Source organism: Xenopus laevis, chromosome 8L, assembly GCF_017654675.1.
Source record: "Xenopus laevis strain J_2021 chromosome 8L, Xenopus_laevis_v10.1, whole genome shotgun sequence".
NCBI lineage: Eukaryota > Metazoa > Chordata > Amphibia > Anura > Pipidae > Xenopus > Xenopus laevis.
This window is the reverse complement of record NC_054385.1, coordinates 42,300,356-42,322,731: the sequence shown is the minus strand read 5'-3', so window position 1 is coordinate 42,322,731 and position 22,376 is coordinate 42,300,356. Positions and strand designations below refer to the sequence as shown.

Genomic DNA, 22,376 nt, shown 5'->3' with positions numbered 1-22,376 from the left:
ATGCTTTCAAAGGATCTATAGGGAAGAATGTACCCCCGCCAATGTAAATAGAAGGGTATTTTAAGTTACTAAGGCCTTCTATAACCATGGAACTAGGGATGCACTGAATCCAGGATTCGGTTTGGGATACGGCCAGGATTCGGCCTTTTTCAGCAGGATACGGCCGAATCTTTCTGGCCGGCTGAACTGAATCCTCATTTGCATATGTAAATTAGGGGTGGGGAGGGGAATCTCTTGATTTTTTTGTCACATAAGGAAGTAAAATATATTTATCCCTTCCCACCCCAAATTTGCATATGCAAATTCGGTTCGGTATTCGGCCAAATCGTGAAGGATTCGGGCGTTCGGCCGAATCCAGAATAGTGGATTCGGTGCATCCCTACGTGAAACAGTATACAGCTCATGGGACTTCAAGGTCATCGGTATGGATGCACCGAATCCACTATTTTGGATTCGGCCGAGCCCCTGAATCCTTCATGAAAGATTCATCCGAATCATAATTTGCATATGCAAATTAGGGGTGGGAAGGGGTAAACATTTTTTACTTCCTTGTTTTGTGACAAAAAGTTATGCAAATTGGGATTCGGTTCGGCCTGGCAGAAGAATTCAGCCGAATCCTGGATTCAGTGCATTCCTAAGTCTTTGGAGATCCTCATATTTTACTACAGGGGGTACTTTATTCTTCATAATTTTCAGTGAGTTGTGATTATTACATCACTAAGCACCAATTATATTGTGAATAATATAACTCATTGTAATATATATAGATATTCTAAATTTCCGAAGAGTACAATGTAGAGTCCTGTATCAGGTCGGGTACATGCAAAATACTCACAAAGTGGTCGGCTTTTGGGCAAAAATTCCCCTATTCCTTGGCCGTACAGGCAGTCCATGGGTTACCCTGCTGGAGACCCAACAAAGGTGCGGCCTTGATTCTTTGTTTTCTTTAAAGTTTTTTGGGAAGAGTCAGCACTGGAGTGAGGTCACTTCTGGGCAAATGTGAGGTCATATCTGGTTTCAAGTGTCCCCCAGGTCAGAAGGTTAGTTGGCCTATTGTGGGTCGGCTAGCGGGAACATGCGGGTCAAATTTTGGATGTCGGGTACGGGTTTTGAAGCTGAAACATGAAGCTGAATGCTTTTATGCGGGTCATGCATCTTCACCGTGACTTATAATGTCCTAGTATTGTAAAACAGGGGATTCATTATTTATTATAATACACGAGTTCCAGTGAGTCATGTGATCTGAAACATTTCTATTGCCAAACTGTAAGGACAGCAAGAAGCATAGAGAAGCTACAGCTACTCTTTCTCATCTTCCAATCCACCAAACACTGGCTGAATAATGTGCCTCAGCAGATGATGTTCCAAATCTGGCAGACTATATCCATGGTACATAGATTATAGATGGGATTGTGCAGACAGTATCCAGGTAAGTAATATTGTGCAAAGCTTTGGTTTGTACAGATTTATGGATACATGAGTAGCAACTGACTTGTCATCAATGGAGGTGTCAACACAAGTAACACCTGTTTAAGTTGCAATTCTTGGCAATGCTATCACTGTAACCTCTGTTGTGTTTCACTTGTCCCCTCTCTGAATATTGACATTGCATCCTTGTGATTGGACTGTTCGAAGAGTTTATATACAAAGGATTGCCCCTACCAATCCGTTGAACTGAGAAGAAGTTGCTCAATGATTACTCGGCAAGTCCAGTTGTTCTAGATTTACTACAACTAGTTATACTGTACCATGACCTGGATGAATGAAAAGCTCCATAGTCATCTAACAATGGCAGATTTCCAAATTGCCCCCCCCCAGGCCAGTTACAACCACACTGCTTATCTCCTGCCCAGGCGACAAGCAACCTGAAGCTCCTCCCCCAACACCCGCCCCTAATGTTGTGCACCATAGGTCTGGGACTTTTTGGCTTCCTACAAATCTATACCTGTCCTCTGAAGCTCTTAGAGCAAACAAAGGCGCAGGTGCATAAAATTGCTGTAATATATCTAAATGTGTTGTGTATGCTCTAACACCATTTTTGCACTAACGTTTCCATTTTGATGCTTAAAGGAATAGTTCAGTGTAAAAATAAAAACTGGATAAATAAATAGGCTGTGCACACTCTTATAGTAGGCTGTAAGTGGCAGTTGAAAGAACAGGAACACCAAAAAATGAAAGTGTTTCGAAGGAATGATAATCTGAGCTACTACTGCCCCCACTTCTGGGAAATGTTGGTTACGCCTTTTCACTTCCACTGTTTTCTTTTGCCCAAACCATTGAAAAATGACTATTAATCACATCCCTATATGGATTGTGTTTTATTACTCTTTGTACTCTTTTGAAATGTTTCCCAAACACTTCTTATAAACACATATAAACAGAGACCATAGTAGTTTCAGCGTCAGATTGGGTTTACGGGGCCCACCTTGTTTTTCTTATTGCGTCTACGATCGTGGGGGAGGGGTCAGGGAGCGCCCAGGGTCTCAGGCAAGAAGTGTGTCTGGGTTGGCGGGGCCCACTGTTTTTTTCTTGGTGTCCCGCTTGCCCAGTATGACTCTGTTTAGGTTAGAACAAGATTAACCAAAAAAACTGAACTATGCTGTATTTAAAGGACCAGTAACATCAAATTTTTTTAAAAAAAAAAAATTTGTTAGTATACAACGAAAAAAAACCCCACAAAGACAAATTAAACTTTAAAATCGCTAAGTCTTTATTGAGAAATAACTTATTAAAACTCTGCTTGCGCTCCTCTTCAGAAAAGGTGACAGGGCAACGATCCATCATGCGGCACTCGATTTCTCCTCCCTGGCTATCTCCTATAAGGAAAGCAGGGAGGCGAAATCAAGCACGGCACAATGGATCGTCTTTTCTGAAGAGGAGCACAAGTGGAGTTTCAGTAAGTTATTTCTTAATAAAGACTTAGCGAGTTCAAAGTTTAATTTGTCTTTGTGTTTTTTTATCGTTGTATACTAACAGAATTAAAAACAAAATTGATGTTACTGGTCCTTTAAGCATCCAATTCCTCAATTGTATTTGTCCAGCCAGCATTTTGCAGGGGTTCACCTTTAAATTAAATTTTGATATGACGCAGAGAGTGATACTCTGAGACAATTTGCAATTGGTGTTCATTTTTTTATTATTTGTGGTTTTTGAGTTATTTAGCTTTTTTATTCAGCAGCTCTTCAGTTTGCAATGTCACCAGTCTGGTTGTGAGGGCCCAAATGACCCTAGCAACCATGCACTTATTTGAATAAGAGACTGGAATATTAATAGGAGAGTCCCGAATAGAAAGACGAGTAATAAAAAGTAGTAAATTGTAGCTTACAGGTTTGTTTTTTTTAGATGGGGTCAGGGACCCCCATTTTAAAGCTGCAAAGAGTCAGAAGAAAAAGGCAAATAAATAAAAAAACTAGAAAAAAAATAAAAAATGAAGACTAATTGAAAAGTGGCTTACAATTTGCCTTTCTATAGCACGCCTGTGTATTTCTCCCAGCCCACCTTTAATAAGTAGAGTGCTAATGGGAAAGAGAACTCTACCTGCCTGCTAAAAACTCTGATGCTTGAGCAAAGTTCACCTTTCAGCAGGACAATTATCCTAAAACTGTATATTTTATGGGGTTTTTTCTTCTTAAAAGAACAGTAACACCAAAAACAAAAAGAGTATGAGTGTAATTAAAATAGGTATTGTTGCTCTGTACTGGTAGAAATGGTGTGTTTGCTTCAGAAGGACCACTATAGCTCAGTGTTGTCCAACTCTCCAATTATATCGTTTATAATTCATAAACTATAAAAAAAATAAAAATAATGAAGACCAATTGAAAAGTTGCTTAGAACCGGTTATTTTAAAGTAACCTCAAGGTGAACCACCCCTTTAAAGCATTAATGTACAACCTCAGCGCCCCCTGCTGTTCAGCCTGGGTAAGAGCTGGCAGAATGGGAAAAGCCTAATTTAATGAAGCAGGAAGTGCTTCATTAAAGACATAAATAAACCCAATAGGATTGTTTTGCCATTTGTGAGACTTAGATACCATCAAGTGCAAGTTACTGTTTTATTATTACAGAGAAAAAGGAAATCATTTTGAAAAAATTGAATTATTTGCTTAATATGGAGCATTCTGGATAATAAGGTTCTGGATAAGGGATCCTATACCTATATAAATGTCCAAGGTAAACAGGTGCAAACTGGGAACTGTTTAAAAAATCATCATATTTATTAAATCAAGGTTAAAAACAGGCCAACGTTTCGGTCTACAGCTAAGACCTTTGTCAAGACCTATATATATATATATATTGCTCGGGACCTGGGGTTTTCTGGATTATGTGTCTCCATACCTTAAATCCACTAGAAAATAAACCCAATTTTTTACAATTTTGGATAATTTGGATAAAATGGAGTTTCCGTAATTTCTGGATAACAGATCATACATATAAAGAGTATGAGTGTAATTTTATATATATATATATATATATATATATATATATATATATATATATATATATATATATATATATAAATATACACACACATACAGGTATGGGACCTATTATCCAGAATGCTTGGGACCTGGGCCTTTCCAGATAACGGGTCTTTCTGTAATTTGAGTCTTCATAGCTTAAGTCTGCTAGAACATCTTGTGAACATTAAATAAACCCAATAGGCTGGTTTTGCTTCCAATAAGGATTAATTATATCTTAGTTGGGATCAAGTACAAGCTACTGTTTTATTATTACAGAAAAAAAGGAAATCATTTAAAAAAAATTTGGATTATTTGATTATACTGGAGTCAATGGGAAACAGCCATTCCGTAATTCGGAACTTTCTGGATAACGGGTTTCCGGATAATGGATTCCATACCTATATATATATATATATATATATATATATTTATTTTTTTAGACTCTATAAGACTCTCTGACACTTAAGAACAAATAACAGTAGGAGCGGAGGTCCTTGTTTACGTGGTGTCTGGATTTTATTCTTTATTTCTGCAATTCTTCGACAGAAAACAGACATCGTTATTGAAATTTTTTTTTTTTTGCTAAACATTCAGGTGAAAAAAAAACGACATACAATGTGCACATAATACTTAAAATAGGAAGCATATGTCACTATTTAATTTAAAAAAATCAAACCACAGATTGCCCAATTCATTTGATCTGGATTTCCAGCCACATTTATATATTCACACACATAGCAGGTTTTTAAAAAAAAAAAAAAGAAAAAATTTGAATTTTAAGACTAACGGGAAACTGAAAATCAGAGGGGTGCATAGGTAGTGTTTGTTCCTCGACATCTAGTTGCACTCTACATTGTAATTGTGTAGTAGTGTCGGGCTAGTGGTAAAACGCCTCCTTATCGTGTAAGAAATACATTACAAATAATTGTATCTTATATGATAAATAAATCTTTATTAAACCTAATTTTATTTATTTTTTTTTGCTGTACAAACAATGGGATTATGGGAGGATGTACCAGGATTATTTGGAATGCAAAAATGTTCCTAGTAGTAAGAAATGGAGCTACTTTGCACAAATACTAATAGAAAAAGTCTCTCTTTATTCCAGGCACGTGCGACGCACGACAATGCCGGCGATTGGCTACTGTAGAATCATTTCCTAAATTCACGAATCTTTCTCGGGCCTAAAAACGTATGGCTGGTAAGGCGAGTACAAAAATCAAACACAGAATAAAAATCCAATTCTGCTGACGATTGTAACATATAAACATATTATACAAGGATGAAATAAATTCCAATTTGGCTATAGTGGAGTCAGAATATATATATATATATATATAAAAAAAACAAAGGCATTGGCTGATGTGAATGGAGTTAATACATATAGAAAATACTGCAGCGTATATGATATTGACCTGTATACGTTTGTGATGAGTGACATTTACTAAATGCTTTCATTCATAGTCTAAAAAAATACACAATATACACATTTCATTACTTACAGAGAAAAATAAGCTTAGCTTTTTGTTTTGTTTTAATAATAAACCCGGGGTACGGATGGGTTAGTAAGTAGCACCATGAAAAATAATTTTTTTTAATTTTTTTTTTTTTTAGTTGGTCTTTTTTTTAATATTTTTATTTTTCCAAACTGCAGCCTTGTTATTGTAACCATACTCAGTGCTCGGCTTCTTACACAGCGGATGAAAACAGCGCCATTCGGGAACTGGGAACAAAAAAAAAACCACTTCATTTGACTGATCCTTGCAAAAAGGTTCATCGTTTTTCTCAGTCCGCTGGATCAAAATGCACCAGACAAGGTTCAAAAATGGCACTTTGGTGAGGTACATTTAGGATTGGTTTCACACAGTATCTGGTTCTTACTCTTTATCTACACAGTAGCACCATTGTCACAGGACAATTCAAACCTTAGGAGGTTTCCCCAGGGAGCTGCTTCCCCACAGCGTTACGTCCTCTTCATACAAACTTGGCAGCGACTGACGCGTGTCCTTAAATCGCCGGCTTTTAGTGTTTCCGACTGAGGTTTGCTGGGAATGGAGAGGAAGAGAGGGTCGGATGTTAGTAGAAGACAAGTGTTACCTTTGTACAAGACACTTCAGCGTTGGTGTTATAAATAGATAATGCCCAATATTTCTAGTTGTTAAAGTATCTCACTCTGGCACTTTTTATCCAGCCCTTGGGCACCCCTAGGTGCAGGTCTATGAAATCAGCATTGCCTGCATTCGACAGTACTTTATTCATAAGCAGCAGTGTGGAGGCAGTACATGGGTGACCCCTTAAAATTCAGACAGAGAGCTGCCTGAACTCTGCACCTGGCACAAATATTTTTCTACTTTGCACCCTGTCCTGTGGGTTGTTCTCTTAGCAAAGTCTAACCTATGCATTTGCCATGAATGCAGCTCTCCCTGTGTTTGGCAGCAATGTATTCATGAGGGACTGGCTGGGCGGGTGGTACATGGGTTGCCCCAGCAAAAGTTGCAGAACGCAGACTGTAAAATCCATTGCACAGCCCTCAGTACTGGGCCAAACTTAAGTGGTAGTCTAATCAAGCCCCGGCCCCTGATAGCCCCCACTCCCACCACAGTGAAGTGACAAACAGGGAGAGTGGTTTGACTAGAGGGAGCAATTAATGGGACCAGTGATGTGCGATGGGCACAAGTGGGGGTCACCATTGTGTATTGCCGCTCCCTTAGCCCACCAGGAAGCTGAAATCATAGAAATGATAGAAACCCACTGGTAGTGAGGTAGATGATGTGCTTGCCTAGAGCCCCCTTCTGTTGTACCCTAGGCACCTGCCTCGTCTGCCTACCACTAGTTCCAGCACTGACAGCCCTACTTGTACATATAGTAATCTGGTAAAAATCAGTTGCTTTTAAAGGAGAACTAAACCCTAAAAATGACTATGGCTAAAAATCTCATGTTTTATATACTGTACTTATTGCACCAGACTAAAGTTTCAGCTTGTCAATAGCAGCAATGATCCAGGACTTCAAACTTGTCACAGGGGGTCGCCATCTTGGAAAGTGTCTGTGATACTCATATGCTCAGTGGGCTCTGAGCAGCTGTTTAGAAGCTAAGCTTAGGGGTTGTCGCAAACGATCAAGCAGAAAATGAGGTTGGTCTGTAATATAAGCTGATGCTACAGGGCTGATTATTAAATTCTGATGCTAATTGCACTGGTTTCTATACTGCCGAAATTATCCATATTAATGACTAATCAGCCTTGTGACATTTATATTCTATGTGTACTGTATATTTTGAGTCGGTCCCTAAGCTCAGTAAGTGACAGCATCATGGAACATGAGCAGTGAATCAGCAGAAAAGAAGATGGGGAGCTACTGGGGCATCTTTGGAGGCACACATATTGCCTGCTAAAGGTCTGTGGTTGCCTGTTGATGTTACAGAAGCCCAAAACATAATGTACAACATTTCTAGCTACTTCTTTAGTTTAACTTTCCTTGTCCTTTAATTGTTACTTTAATCACTGCTCCTTTATCCTCACTTCTGCTTCTTCATAAAGAAAAACAGACAAAACATTCAGATGCACATCTCAATTAATGAGTGAGACACAATTGCTCTGATGAGAAAAAAAACACCCAAAACCATGAGCGTCCGCAAATAAGGGCAAGGGAGGGCACTTGGCCCCCCCTGGAAATTTGCCGTTAAACAGTGTCAGTGGCGTAACTATTGGGGTGCAGGGGGTGCAACTGGTGCAACAAGCCCGTAGCCTATGGGCCCTTGATATGGTCTGCATGCCTGGAGGGGAATTACGTTTCCGAAAAAAGGTTTTAGTGTGGTGTGGGCAAGTTTACTGCTACTGTACATCGGGCATGTGATGTCATTAGCAGCCGCTCTGTAAAAAAAATGCAGTGCATCGGAAACAGCGTCTGTGCAGGCTTGTGCGGGAACAAACCGTCCTCGACTGGAAAGATGAATGAGAGCAACAGCCTGCGAGAAGTAATGTGCTCTGCACTGTTTAGCTGTCCACTGCCGAAATGAAATGTGACCAAGGAGGGGTGTAAGTGTGAGTGACCTGCCTTTTAAAAGTAAAAGCATTTGTTCTCCACTTAAATGAATGTATGAGCTGACAGGTTAACTTATGAAGGAGGTGGGGGTGGCAGCAATGTTGCAATGGGCACTGATTTTTTTTAACCCATGGTCTTTCATATTTAATTAGGGCCCCATAGTTTAGTTAGGGCCCCAGTCTGACATGTGCACTGTCCTGCCAGGGGTTAATGTGCTAAAAACCCATTTCCCATAACAGGGTCGGACTGGGGGGCCTGGGGCCCATCGGGGCTGCTGTCCCAGGCCCCCCCTCCTGTGCTGCGTGCTTCTTCTTCATCTTCATCTTAAAAATGGTCATGCAAACAGGTTGTTTTTGATTGATGAATTTGCCAAACCTGGAAAATTTTCTGTGGACTTTTACAGTGCCCTCTAGTGGCCAAAGTATGTTAAAACTTGCCAAAATGTTTACTTTGCTGTACCAAGCAATAACCTATAAGCATTGGAGTACAATTAAAATTAAACGGGATGTTTTAGATATGGCAATGTGATGGTGACACACACGACTAAGGAATATTTCATGCACAGAAAGCTTTGGGATGGGATACTGTTGAAAGGAACATTCACTGAAAATAATGGCTGCTTATAACAATCTGAAGGACGAGAAAAGTGTAACTCACTGGAGAATACCCAGTAAATACAATTTATTGGACCCCAGGATGATGTTCCCCTTTGCGGAAAATGCACCACCATCTTCAGTGACTTCCCAGTGGAAGTGGAAGAAAGCAAATTAGCAATTGTATTCATTAGGGGGTCCCTAGGGCACCCTCCATCGATTTACACTTTCTTTCTCTTTTATACTGATCATTTCAATTGTCTCCGGGCTCCAGTTATAGAGTGCCTCGGTTATTTCCTGTAGTGTTACTGCTGAGAGCAGTAGAGTTGTGTATTTTATCATTGGCTGTAAATTCATTGCAGCCTGTGAAACACCATTATACCATCTGTATTTATTGTCTTACCTAAACATTTCAGACATTTCCACTGTGGCCAACCAAAAACTGTAAGAATTGGCATAGTAATTGCAGGTTCCCCGGCCGTGACATTCAATGAAAGGTGCGGATCGGAATTCTTCCAAGCAAGAGCCAGGTGATGCCAGAGCTTGTCCTGAGCCTTCAGCACCGGCACTCGTATGCTAGAAATAGGAAAGAGAATATTACACAATGGTTGCTGCTTGTGAGCAGAGACCGCAATGTATAAAATTCATCCCTATTGCCTTTTTTTTTTCTCTGCCTGCATTTTCCAAAGATGTCACTTATCTAAGATCAACTTGAATTATTACTGACTTGTTACGGTGATATATCTACTGTACATTGGCCACCCATTCCTACTGAATAGCATTTTCTGCAGTTCTGCTGGTCAGATTCAGGTCGGTTATATTACTGCATATAATATAACATAACTGTCGCTTGTTTTTCCTTTCTCCTAAGGCAGCCATAAACTGGGTGACCTCTAGCGGGTTATTTATCAAAGTCCGAATTTATTTCAATATTTTCTGCTACAAACTCCGATCAAATCCGCTTGGGTTTTTTACGCTTATTTACTATTATATTTTCCCGAAAAAATCACGTGTTTTTCTGATTTTTTTCATCCGATTTTCACGATTTAAACTCAGTAAAATTCGGGGTATTGCAGAAAACCCAGCGCACATCAAAAAATCATTGGGACTTCTCCCATTGACTTATATGCAACCTCGACAGGTCTGAGATGCCGGATTTTCAGATTCTAACTTTTCCATCCTCGGGGTTTAATAAATTCCGAAAAATTTGAGATTTTTTAAAAGTCAGATTTTATTAAAAAAAATGATTTTTTTGTGATTTTTGCATTCAGAGTTTAGTAAATAACCCCCCCAGTAATCAGTCCATGGGCCAAACAGAGGCATAATGTATGAGGAGCTACTTCATGTAGCAGGAAGAGAAGAAGAACACTGTGAAATGCACATTTTTATTCTGTTTACGCATAGCAGTCATTAAAAATACAAATTTTTAATGCAGCATTTATGTTTTTCTAAGTTCCGCACCTCGCACTAGATATAAAAATCAGGTGTGTAAGCACATAACACAGCCCCATCGAGTGCAAGGCAACCCTGTCCTCTTCACCTATTTAGGGTAAGTCATGAATAAAGGGCTTGTTTGCAGCCTGTGCCTGCAGGGGCTCTATAACTTACACATCTCAATGATGCTCAAGTTAGGGGCTGATAGACTGGACATGTACATGCCACCCCTTTACACCCCTAGTGAATACAGCACTGCACTCATGAGGCAGACAAAGGTCTTTGCACTCCGTTGTGGAATATAATGTCCAGCGGCTTTTCTGCAAAGTGCAGGGCAGGATTTACAGGATGAGCAAAAAATATGCACTTTACACCTGTCCTGCACTTTGTAAATCAGACATTATATACAGTGGTTCTCTTTGAAAATCTGATATTTTCAACAAATGTTATTACGTTGCAGTTGTATAGTGATTGAGCTTTGAAAAACAATCGGGAAGATCCTTCCTAATCCTAAAATACCTACCATATCATTGTCTGGATCAGTCACTACAGACCTCATTTAATAGTCACATTTACATATGCTGTATGTAAACAATATCAAAGCAAAATCTTGGCAGTGGTTTTATCGTTACCCATTTGTTGTTCCCCTAGTGTCCCCCCCCTTGTTTTCTGCATTTGCTTCTGTCATACTTATGTATAGCAAGGTAGAGAGTGTTTGCCTGTTACTTTGATAAACTAAGAGGATAGAAGCTGTAGAGATGGCAGAATTTGGTTAAGTGGAAGGGAGCCTTTGCAATGTACACTAGAAAACAGATGAAAAACTGATCCCTGGAACAATGTACATTGAGCATAAAGCTTACCATCATGAAAGAGTATCCAATCCAAAGAGAGGACCAGCCTTGTGGGCACTGTGGGATTTGTATTGTCTGGCTGTGAACTGCAATCACCATGGCTGGAGCTTCACAGACAGCACACCTAAAGCATTCAAAGACACCAAGAGGAAATTATTAATATTGTGGGTTTTTTTTTTTTATAAAGTGCCAATATATTCTGCAGTACTGCTTAATAGAAGGGAGTATACATCAAACATACAAATTACATATACAGTGAAACCTCATTTTAAGTGGCCTGGTTTTAAGTTTCCCCACATTTTACATTTTTTATTTGTGGTCCCACCAATTTATAATGCATTTTAATGGGTGCATTTCCCTGATTTTAAGTAATGTTTTCCCATCAAAATTTTGCCCTGGTGTACCCAAAAACTGCCTTTTTTTCCTCTATGAATGTTATTTGTGAAATAAAGATGTTTAAAATACTAACCAGATGTATATATTGTGCCATGGTTCTGCCTGTAAATGGTCAGTTCCAATGAGTCTGTCCCTTATACAGTCCTGCACCATCACTTATTGCTTTAGGTTGTGTATGTGACTGAGGCCTTGCACATGCCCCCCATAGTGTAACATTAACGCTGCAATACTTAACCCTTGTTATTAACACAGTAAATATCGTATCTCAGCGTAAAACAGACTCCTGTGCTTTGAAGAAAAAGTTACTTTAACACATTTCCCTGATTTTACATTTTACCGGATTTTAAATAATTTTTTTCTGGTCCCCTGAAAAATGTAAAATGGGGTTTCTACCTTACAATACTAATTAGAGGTAAAGAGTGACTTGACCAAAAGAGCTTACAAGGATATCAAGAAATATGCACCTCTCACTGCAAAGACTTAATCTGAAGAACACAAATGATTTGTGCAGTAAGAACAACTGTATTCCAGCCTAACCATCTGCCATAATGTTTTGCACAGTTGCTGGCACAGGTAGTTGCAACCAAGCAGGGCGATAAACACTTGATCTTGAAAGCAAATGGATAAGGGCAAATAAATAGCAAAAATCTATTGCCGCAGAGAAGTTCCTGGTACGTACATGCAATGAGCTATTTATAACCTTATCATTTTCTAATGTCAATATGGAAAATGCACATTTTTATTACTATTAAAGGGACTTAATAGGACACACAGTTCACAGACTATCATTGTTTAATGTGTTCTGACATGAGCCAAAACACACTAAACACAACTTAATACGAAAAGTACCATAAATAATCAATCAGCTGGTTAATATTTAAAATACATTTTGTTTCATGCACTAGACAGGAGCGACGTACTCAAAGATGAACTGTATTACCTGCTAATGAATGGCTGAATATCCCTCCCTCTTAAAGGATCCATGCTCATAGGCATAGGCTCTGGCGTGGACAGCCAGTAGGAATAATCATTTCTTGAAGCAAAGTTACACACGTTATTAATGTTGCAGAACATGAAAGGCATTGTGCTGAAGCGACGGAGGCAGCTGCCAGCGGTACCTGTGCAAAAAAAAAAATGTGTTCCGAACCAGATTAGCTGTCACAGAATATTGCTCAGATACCTATAACCTATGGCACTGCTGCTCAACAAAGCTCGGCCATTCTTGCCTACTTTCCATTATCCTAAACATGTTCAGCTTAAACACAACTAGGTGCATGAAGGAAAGGGATGGGGATGATATCACTCCAACTTCAGTACAGCAGTAAAGAGTGACTGAAGTTTATCAGAGCAAAAGTCACATGACTGGGGGCAGCTGGGAAATTGACAATATGTCTAGCCCCATGTCAGAGTTCAAAATTAAATAAAAAAAAATCTGTTTGCTCTTTTGAGAAACTGATATCAGTGCAGAATTCTGCTGGAGCAGCACTATTAACTGATATGTTTTGAAAAAACATGACAGAATGCCTTTAACAACATAACTGATGACTTACCCAAATCTTGTCCATGTGCCCTCTCATTTCCTTGCACATAAAGCAGGGAATAGCCATCATAGATTATGTTGGTTCCAAGTGGACAGCCTGGGACATCTGTTGATTGACTGTGCCGGGTTATGAGGAATCCATGAGCAACAGATCCTTGCCCAGGGGGGCCGGGAGGACCTTGTAAACCGTCTGGACCAGGTGGACCATTAAAACCTCGAGATCCTTTCAAAATGAAACAAAAGAAAACAATGTACATGTGCTAAATCCAAACAACAATAGTAGAAGCAACTACAATCAAGGAACCTATTTAATGTCTTGAGAGAGTCTCATCCAATCAGAACATGGCTTTGTAAGTCCAAATAAGTCAATAAATATGTGACACTCTTCTTCTTGTTCAGAACTCTTTTCATAGACCTTGTTTTTGTAAATTCTGTGGAAACGCTTGGTCTCATTCTCATCTCTACATGTATGCATATTATAAACTTACATTTATCTACATTGAATCTCACTTCTTAAAGTTAAACGCTTGGTTCACCAGTTTGTCCAGATATAGCACATTAGTGATATTTATTATGGTTCTACTCAGTTTTGTGCCATCTGCAAGCAAGTCACAGCTTTCAATACCATCTTCCCAGCCATTAATGAACACATTATATATATATATATATATAATTGGCCCCAGACAGATTCCCCTGGTACAGTGATACACCAAGTAAAGTAATGTCTGTACACAATCCATCCATTGATTCTCTATTCATGCACAATTAGTATTCCAATGACCATCAGACCTCGATATACACTACACCAGAATTTCCTAAACTCCACTGCAACTCCATTGTCCAGCTTCCTACTAACTACACTGTATAAAACCTTTGAATTTGTCTTAACAGACATGTCCTTCTATGAAAATTATGTATAATGCTATCCACAAAACCATAATCCCCACTACATTCTGCAAAAGTGCAAATTGACAGGTTGAGACACATGCCATATAACTTGTTGCAGAAGTACAGTCAACTGAGCTTCAAACACTACAAACTTGTATGTAATTCTGTATTCTAATTATACATTGGGTAAGACAGAAGCCAATGGATAACCCATTGGTCAGATGGAAGTGGGAGGGACACAAAACCTAAATGGACAAGTAAAAAATCTCCTATATTGCAGTACTTCTCACCTGGTTGGCCTGCTTGGCCTCGGTCACCCTTTCGTCCATTTTGTCCCTCAAAGCCAGGGAGTCCATCTCTGCCAGGATCTCCAGGAATACCCAAAGGACCTTTCAGGAAGCAGTGAATATTATATATTAAGTGCAAATCAGTCCATTTAACATAAAGGCAATGCAAGTCATTCATTGACAGATTAAAAATAAGTAGATCCAGTACAGATCCCTGCACTGCTCAGAACCTCAGTCCACTTCCTCTCTGTATGATCATTCAGGCATTTATCTGTCTAAATGCAAACCTTAGTTCAAAACGGTGCCGTATCAAACAACTTGGTCAAATCTAACTAGACCCCATCTACCACTACTTATGCCTCAATTGCTGTTGGCTTGCATACAAGGTTGTAGTTAGTTGACAGAGCCCGTTACTTTTGAAAGATAACTATCAGTATATGATGGGGTAATTTTTAAGCAACATGACAGCTTTTATAGACAAAAGATCTAAAGAAATATAACAAAATGAAATATGATATATATTATATATATATGATGCATTCTCCTGAGAGATTTGATTAGTGCAGCCAATAATAAACGAATAAACTACCTGTAAGTCCGGGTGGTCCAGGGGGTCCTGGAGGTCCATTTAATCCTGGGCGACCAGGGGGACCTGGCAGACCTGAAGCTCCTTTGATCTCACGGTATTCTCCTTTAGGCCCGGGAGGACCTGGCAAACCTGTTTGGCGAAGTACAGATTTAGTGATAACATAAGAAAGCTCTGGTACGGAACCATACTGTGTATACATTAGACTGTCTCAATCTGACAGGACTAGAAAGAAAAGTAATATTAAGAAAGTTATTGGTTATTGTTGAGGCAATAACTCACGCATTGTATGCAAATACTTACTAATACCTAGTACTACCTAGCAGTAGGAGTTCATAAAGGATACATGTAAAATCATATTCTCACCTATAGCACCTGGGAGACCTGCGTCACCTTGAAAGCCAGCCAATCCGGGAGGGCCACCTGGTCCTTTCATACCTTCAATAGAAATAAATAATGAATTGATGTTATTCTAAGACTTTTTGATGTTGTAAATCTACCATGCAAGATTTGGTTTTATGTTGGTCTGGTTATTTATTATTACTTTAGGGGTTTATTGGCTTATTATCCTTATAGTATAGTTATTGTGCTTATATTTATATAATTATTATGTACTCTTGTGTTGTAAATAGGGATGCACCGAATCCACTATTTTGGATTAGGCTGAACCCCCGAATCCTTCGCAAAAGATTCAGCCAAATACCGTACCAAATTTTTTATTTCCTTGTTTTGTGACAAAATGTGACGCAATTTCCCTCCGAATCCGGATCCTGCTAAGAAAGGCAGAATCCTGGCCGAATCCTTGATTCGGTGCATCCCTAGTTGTAAACTGCATGGTATATGCATTGATGTAATTGTATCATGCTTAACATGCTTTGGCAAACCCAATAAAAATAGGCATAATGAGATATAATACGTTTTAAAGTCAGGCAGCCTTTTGTCTTTACAAAGTCACAGAACTGCTTGGTGAATTATAATATCCTGATATTTCACAATGGGGTTACATCATTTCCTATTTATTCTCCCCCGTGAATATACCTGGCAATCCTGGAACACCAGGAACACCTTGATCACCCTTCATTCCATTAAGACCTGGTCGTCCTGGGTCACCCTGCAAAGAACAGTGATATATGAACGTGCTTGAAGTATGTATTAAAATGCAAACGTCCCCCACCTACAATATTTCAAATAGATTTTCTCATGAACTATACACCAGTGTTCTAGTTAGTTGCAATCTACTTCCAACCACAGCTTCTAGGCCTATACTAATTTATATAATAGATTTTTGATGCAGTATGGAACAGACCTGAGATTCCTATCAGCCTCACAGTGTCCCTTGAAAATTATTGGTAAATTTGAAATATAAACCCCTATATTTAAAGACATCTATCTTTGTGAGTGGGAGCTGCTATAATTGTCTTTTATTGAATCGAACTACATTTACACAAGTGTTCCCACCCCAGACCACCTGGGAAATGAGCGAGGTGACAGGTAAGCCTTTTATAATACTCACTGGGAAACCAAGTGCTCCTGGTTCTCCTTTAGATCCTGGATATCCAGGCTGACCTGCAAGTCCAGGGTTTCCTTTTTCTCCTTTAAAACCTCCATCACCAGAGGGACCACGGGCACCTTCTAGGCCAGGAGGACCTTAATTTGGAAACACTAATATTAGTAACGTATAAAAACAAAAACATATAATAATAACAGCATATAATAAAATGACACAAAATACAGTGATATATTAAGTTTTCCCACTATGTTTTGGTGTAGGGTGGTATTTATTTATTTATATTTTTTTGAGGTTCCTTAAATTGCTGACACTTTTACATAGTTGTTATAAGTCTGTTACTAAGAACAGGTAACTGATAGCAGCCCAGAGCATGTGCTGTGAATCAGGAAAAAAGAAAATACTAGGGGGCATCTTCGGAGGCACAGACCTTCACTGCTAAGGGCCTCGTTTACAAATGCAGTGTGCAAAGAGCAATTTTAGAATGCAAATTGCCATGTTGTTTTCCTCCAGAGTTCCAGAATCACTGGGGCCAATTACCGAGTTGTATGTGCCCAGTGGCGTAACTAGAGTGAAAAAAACCTTCATAGGGGCCTGACGCACTCCGACCCCCATTCTGACGCCCACTTCCTGCCCCGCCCCTGCCCCAACTCTGCCCACGTCCTGACTCCACCCACGTCCTGCTCAGACTTGCGTCCCCTTCCTTGTTGGTAAGAGAGCAGCTGGGGAGGAGGAGGTTTTCTTATATATCTATATAGCTATAGATGAAGCAGACCCCATAGTCTGAGCTCCCCTGCAACTGCGGGATCTGCTTCCTTTATAGTTACGCCACTGTATGTGCCCAAACTGCACCTGGCACATCAAAATGAACCAGTAGCAAATTGTGGTTGGTGGTGGCTCCAAGGTTCCCAGGCATCAGTAAGTGCGCTTGCATACAAACTGGCTAAGCCAGGGCAATTAAAAGAAGTGCAAGTGGTATTTAAAGGGATACTGTCATGGGAAAAATTTTTTTTTTTCAAAATGAATCATTTAATAGTGCTGCTTCAGCAGAATTCTGCACTGAAATTCATTTATCAAAAGAGCAAACAGATTTTTTTATATTCAATTTTGAAATCTGACATGGGGCTAGACATATTGTCAATTTCCCAGCTGCCCCAAGTCATGTGACTTGTGCTCTGATAAACTTCAATCACTCTTTACTGCTGTACTGCAAGTTGGAGTGATATTACCCCCTCCCTTCCCCCCCCCCCAGCAGCCAAACAAAAGAACAATGGGAAGGTAACCAGATAGCAGCTCCCTAACACAAGATAAAAGCTGCCTGGTAGATCTAAGAACAGCACTCAATAGTAAAAACCCATGTCCCACTGAGACACATTCAGTTACATTGAGAAGGAAAAACAGCAGCCTGCCAGAAAGCATTTCTCTCCTAAAGTGCAGACACAAGTCACATGACCAGGGGTAGCTGGGAAATTGACAAAATGTCTAGCCCCCATGTCAGATTTCAAAATTGAATATAAAAAAATCTGTTTGCTCTGCTGAGAAATGAATTTCAGTGCAGAATTCTGCTGGAGCAGCACTATTAACTGATGCATTTAAAAAAAAAACATGTTTTCCGATGACAGGATCCCTTTAAGGTACAATTAAGGCTTAATGGGTTCACCTTTGAGTTAACTTTTAGAATGACGTAGAGAGTGATATTCTGAGACAATTTGTAATTATTTTTAATTTTCTATTTGCGTTTTTTTGAGTTATTTAGCTTTGTATTCAACAGCTGTCTGGTTGCTAGGGTGCAAATTACCCTAGCAACCTTTCATTGATATGAATAAGAGACTGGAATATGAATAAGAGAGGGCCTGAGTAGAAAGAAGAGTAATAAAAAGTAACCATAACAATACATCTGTAGCCTTGCAGAACATTTGTTTTTTAGATGGGGTCAGTGACCCCCAGGGTTGGGCCGCGCAGCACAGGCGCCCAAGGCAAGCTGGCGGACGCGACGCCGGCTTAGCCCGAGTGCGCATGCCCAAGGTGGCGCTCGCATGCGCAAGAAAGGCGGTGGTTTTTACTTCTTTTGCACTTCTGCGCATGCGCGAATTGGTGCAAACACTCGTTCGCGGGCATGCCCAGGAGCACAAGAATACGTAAAAACCACAGAGAGTCGGGCACCGGACTGGGGGTAGGCAACAGAGGAGGTATGTGCCTGGCACCCCCCAGCTTTGCGCCCTAAGCACGTGCCTACTCTGCCTACCCCTTGGCCCGGCCCTGGTGACCCCCATTTGAAAGCTGGAAAGAGTTTGAAAATAAAATGAAAACCAACTGAAAAGTTGCTTAGAAATGGCCACTCTGTAACATCCCGAAAGTTAACTGAAAGGTGAACAACCCAAGGTGTAGCAAGTCTGCACTAATTATCCGTGTAATTTTCCATAAAGGAGAACTAACGCTTAAATAAAGAAGTAGGCTAGAAATGTTGTACATTATGTTTTGGGATTCTGTACCAGACCAATTGATCACAGCACTTTAGCTGTAAAGATCTGTGCCTTGAAAGATGCCCCAGTAGCTCCCCATGTTCTTGTTTGCTGATTCACTGCACATGCTCTGTGCTGCTGTCACTTACTGAGCTTAGGGATCCACTCACAATATACAGTACATATAGAATATAAATGTCACAATATAAGGCTGATTAGTAATTAATACAGATTATTACTACATGGCAGCACAGAAACCAGGGCAATTAGCCTCAGAATTTAATAATCAGCCCTGTAGCATCAGCTTATATTATAGACAACCTCATTTTCTGCTTAATAATTAGTGACGACTCCTAAGTTTAGCTTCTCAGCTGCTCAGAGCCCACTGAGCATGTGAGTGTCACAGACACTTTCCAAGATGGTGACACCCTGTGACAAGTTTGAAGTCCTGGATCATTGCTGCTATTGAGAAACTGAAACTTTAGTCTGGTGCAATAAGTTCAGAATGTAAAATATGCAATTTTTAGTCATAAAACTGTACATGTTCTGATGAACAAATAGAATGAAGAAATTGGCAAGTATATGTTGTACCATAACCTATACAGCCCCACACAATATTATATTCCAGTGAACTATACTGCACAATAAACACAATGATATAGTAATGTGCTAATCAAAAATACCATGTATTTACTTGCCAGTTAGCAGTGTGTGACCAGGCAAAGTAGGTGAGTGCGTTCCATCTGCCAAGTGGGCAATTAGACTCAGTCTCAGTCTGTGGCTTTCTCTCAGACCTGGCCTGGCAATCTGTGAGTTCTGGCAAATGCCAGAGGGGCTGCTATAGGATGCCATAGACAGTCACTATTTATTCGGCTCTCTATGTACCTTAATCTATTTTGAATCTCAGTCCGGACCTTCTTTTTTTGTACTAGTTTCCTAGATACTCTGTATTTTTGGAGAGTATTGGCTGGCTGAGCATGTTGGAATTTGTGGTTGGGCTAAAGCTACAGAGTCATGGGGTGAATTTTGCTCTTGGTATTTGCATGTAGGTGCATATTCTAGAGATGGACCCCAACCCTTTTTACCCTTGATCCACATTCATAGGTAAAAAGTTGAAGAGCAACATAAATATGCAAAGATTTCTTGGGGGTACCAAATAACTGCTACTTTTAACTATTATAGCCCCTATGTGGGCTTGCAGCCTACAAGAGACTCTGTTTGGTTTCTATGCAACAAAAACTTGCCTTCAAGCCTGGAATTCAAAAATAAGCACCTTCTTTGAAGCCACTGAGAGCAACATCCAATGGGTTGGTGAGCAATATGTTGCTTGCAAGCGACTGGTCAGGATCAATGCTCTAGATTGAGCTGCTATTGAATATACACTTGATGACAGGGCAAATATAGCTAGTGTTCAGCAGCTCACTAGATGCATTCACCAAGGCTTATAAAATAAGTAGTCAACTCCCTCTCCTAATTAATGTTTTTACTATTTGGTTACTAAAAATGCTTACGATACCTAATAGTTACAGGCCGCCATTGTTTTAATTCTTCTCCGAATACAAAAAGGTGGGTTGTGGGTGCACTCCAAGGCTGATTCCCTGGTCCCCTGTCTCATAAGTAATTCAGTATAAATGGAAGTGAATGTGTTTACAAAAACAGGGGTTTTTAGTTACAAAGTTATGATCATAAAGTTGATAAGCCACCATACCACATCAAGGTAAACCCTGTACAGTGGTCCCTAACTTGTTTACCTCATTACTTGGGATAAGTGTCTCCTGAACCTTGGTTTCAGTCTGAGGTCGAAATCCTGCCCAAATCAACACCCATTATTTATCAGTAGCACTTCCATTGTATATAAACACATTTTAGCTTAGCCTTGGAGTGCACCCACAATCCCCCTTCTTTGTATTTTAATTCTTCTCCGTCCTGCTACAACATTGTCATTCCTTTAAAGGCATGTGCACCCAAATTATGAAACAAAGTGTTATTTTCAAAATGAAAAATAAAAATACAGCTGTTAGAAACATTCCAATATGTATTAAAGGGGTGGTTCACCTTTAAGTTAACTTTTAGTATGTTACAGAATGGCTAATTCTAAGCAACTTTTCAACTGGTCTTCATTTTTTTTTTTATAGTTTTTGCATTGTTTGCCCTCTCCTTCTGACTATTTCCAGCTTTCAAATGGGGGTCACTGACCCCATCCAAAAACAAATGCTCTTTAAGGCTACAAATGTATTGCTATTTCTATTTTGTATTACTCAACTTTCTTATCCGGTCCTCTCCTATTCATATTCCAGTCTCTTATTCATATCAATGTGTTTTTGCTAGGGTAATTTGAACCCAGGCAACCAGATTGCTGGAATTACAAACTGGAGAACTGCTGAACAAAAACCACAAATTGCAAAATTGCAAATTGTCTCAGAATATCACTCTATTCATCATACTAAAAGTTAATTTAAGGGTGAACAACCCCTTTAATTGCAAATCAGTGTCAGTTGTTTGTCAATGTATTTTTTTATTGAAAGCAGATTCTGTGTCTACTCCATTGACTGTTTGCTTGGCTAGAGGAGCAGTGCAGCAGAAATCTGCTCTCCATTAGTCCATTATTCCGGCAATGTCTTGCACTGAGGTAAACTAGCTCACATGTACATTGTGAATATATCAGCACTAACATTCCTAAACTGAAGGTTTTTAAAGCCCTTAAGCTATACATTCAATGAGCTGAGTGGCTGAACATTATATAGACAATAAACATGCAGTGAAACAAGTTGGCACGTTGGCATCTAACCTGGATAACCTGGGAGAGTGTCACCAATGGCCAAAGATCGATGTTAGAAAGGTCACCACACCACACCGCATAAAACAAGATGACTAGTTAATATACAATACAGACCAAGGCAACATCAAAACAGCAAAAACACGTTTTGTCATGAAATATACAAAGACATTGCACTGAAGGAATGTCAGGCAGGGAATACAGGCTGGAAATGTTAATGAGAAATACATTTGGCATGTGAGCTGGATACAAACGCTCCATTCATTAAAGTCTAATTCAGCAGGATATAAGCCATTCACTGACACCACTGTGAGTTCTGAATGATTTACAATGAGCGGAGTGGATCTTTCAGAATGATGTGGATTACAGTTCCCCGGGGGAAGCCTTGCCTTTCCTTTCAACAAAAATAACATGCAAAATTTAATGGAAAGCTCTGCCTAATTACTAGATCTGCTCAGATGGGGACGCTGCCGCGTTTCATGAAATCGTGAAACCCCCAGTGCCACAAAGTACTGTTCATTTTACTTACTGGCCTGGTGATAACCCCTCCATATTT

General features: G+C 39.6%; 1 protein-coding gene across 5 annotated transcripts in view; it reads right to left on the bottom strand.

Moving 5' to 3' along the window:
* Nucleotides 1-4,948: 4,948 nt before the first annotated feature.
* Nucleotides 4,949-22,376, bottom strand: part of col4a5.L (collagen, type IV, alpha 5 L homeolog) — a 93,721-nt gene continuing 76,293 nt past the window's right edge. For 3 of the 5 annotated variants that reach the window (XM_018229834.2, XM_018229836.2, XM_018229835.2), the window contains 11 exons: nucleotides 21,833-21,841; nucleotides 16,589-16,722; nucleotides 16,114-16,186; nucleotides 15,442-15,513; nucleotides 15,079-15,207; nucleotides 14,493-14,591; nucleotides 13,325-13,537; nucleotides 12,715-12,892; nucleotides 11,388-11,502; nucleotides 9,497-9,669; nucleotides 4,949-6,502 (listed from right to left, as the gene is read on the bottom strand). In XM_018229834.2, coding sequence (XP_018085323.1) covers nucleotides 6,421-6,502; nucleotides 9,497-9,669; nucleotides 11,388-11,502; nucleotides 12,715-12,892; nucleotides 13,325-13,537; nucleotides 14,493-14,591; nucleotides 15,079-15,207; nucleotides 15,442-15,513; nucleotides 16,114-16,186; nucleotides 16,589-16,722; nucleotides 21,833-21,841 — 1,277 coding nt within the window. In that variant the 3' untranslated portion in view covers nucleotides 4,949-6,420. The remainder of the gene's footprint in view (nucleotides 6,503-9,496; nucleotides 9,670-11,387; nucleotides 11,503-12,714; nucleotides 12,893-13,324; nucleotides 13,538-14,492; nucleotides 14,592-15,078; nucleotides 15,208-15,441; nucleotides 15,514-16,113; nucleotides 16,187-16,588; nucleotides 16,723-21,832; nucleotides 21,842-22,376) is intronic. The other 2 variants (XM_018229837.2, XM_018229838.2) reach the window with 1 other exon arrangement.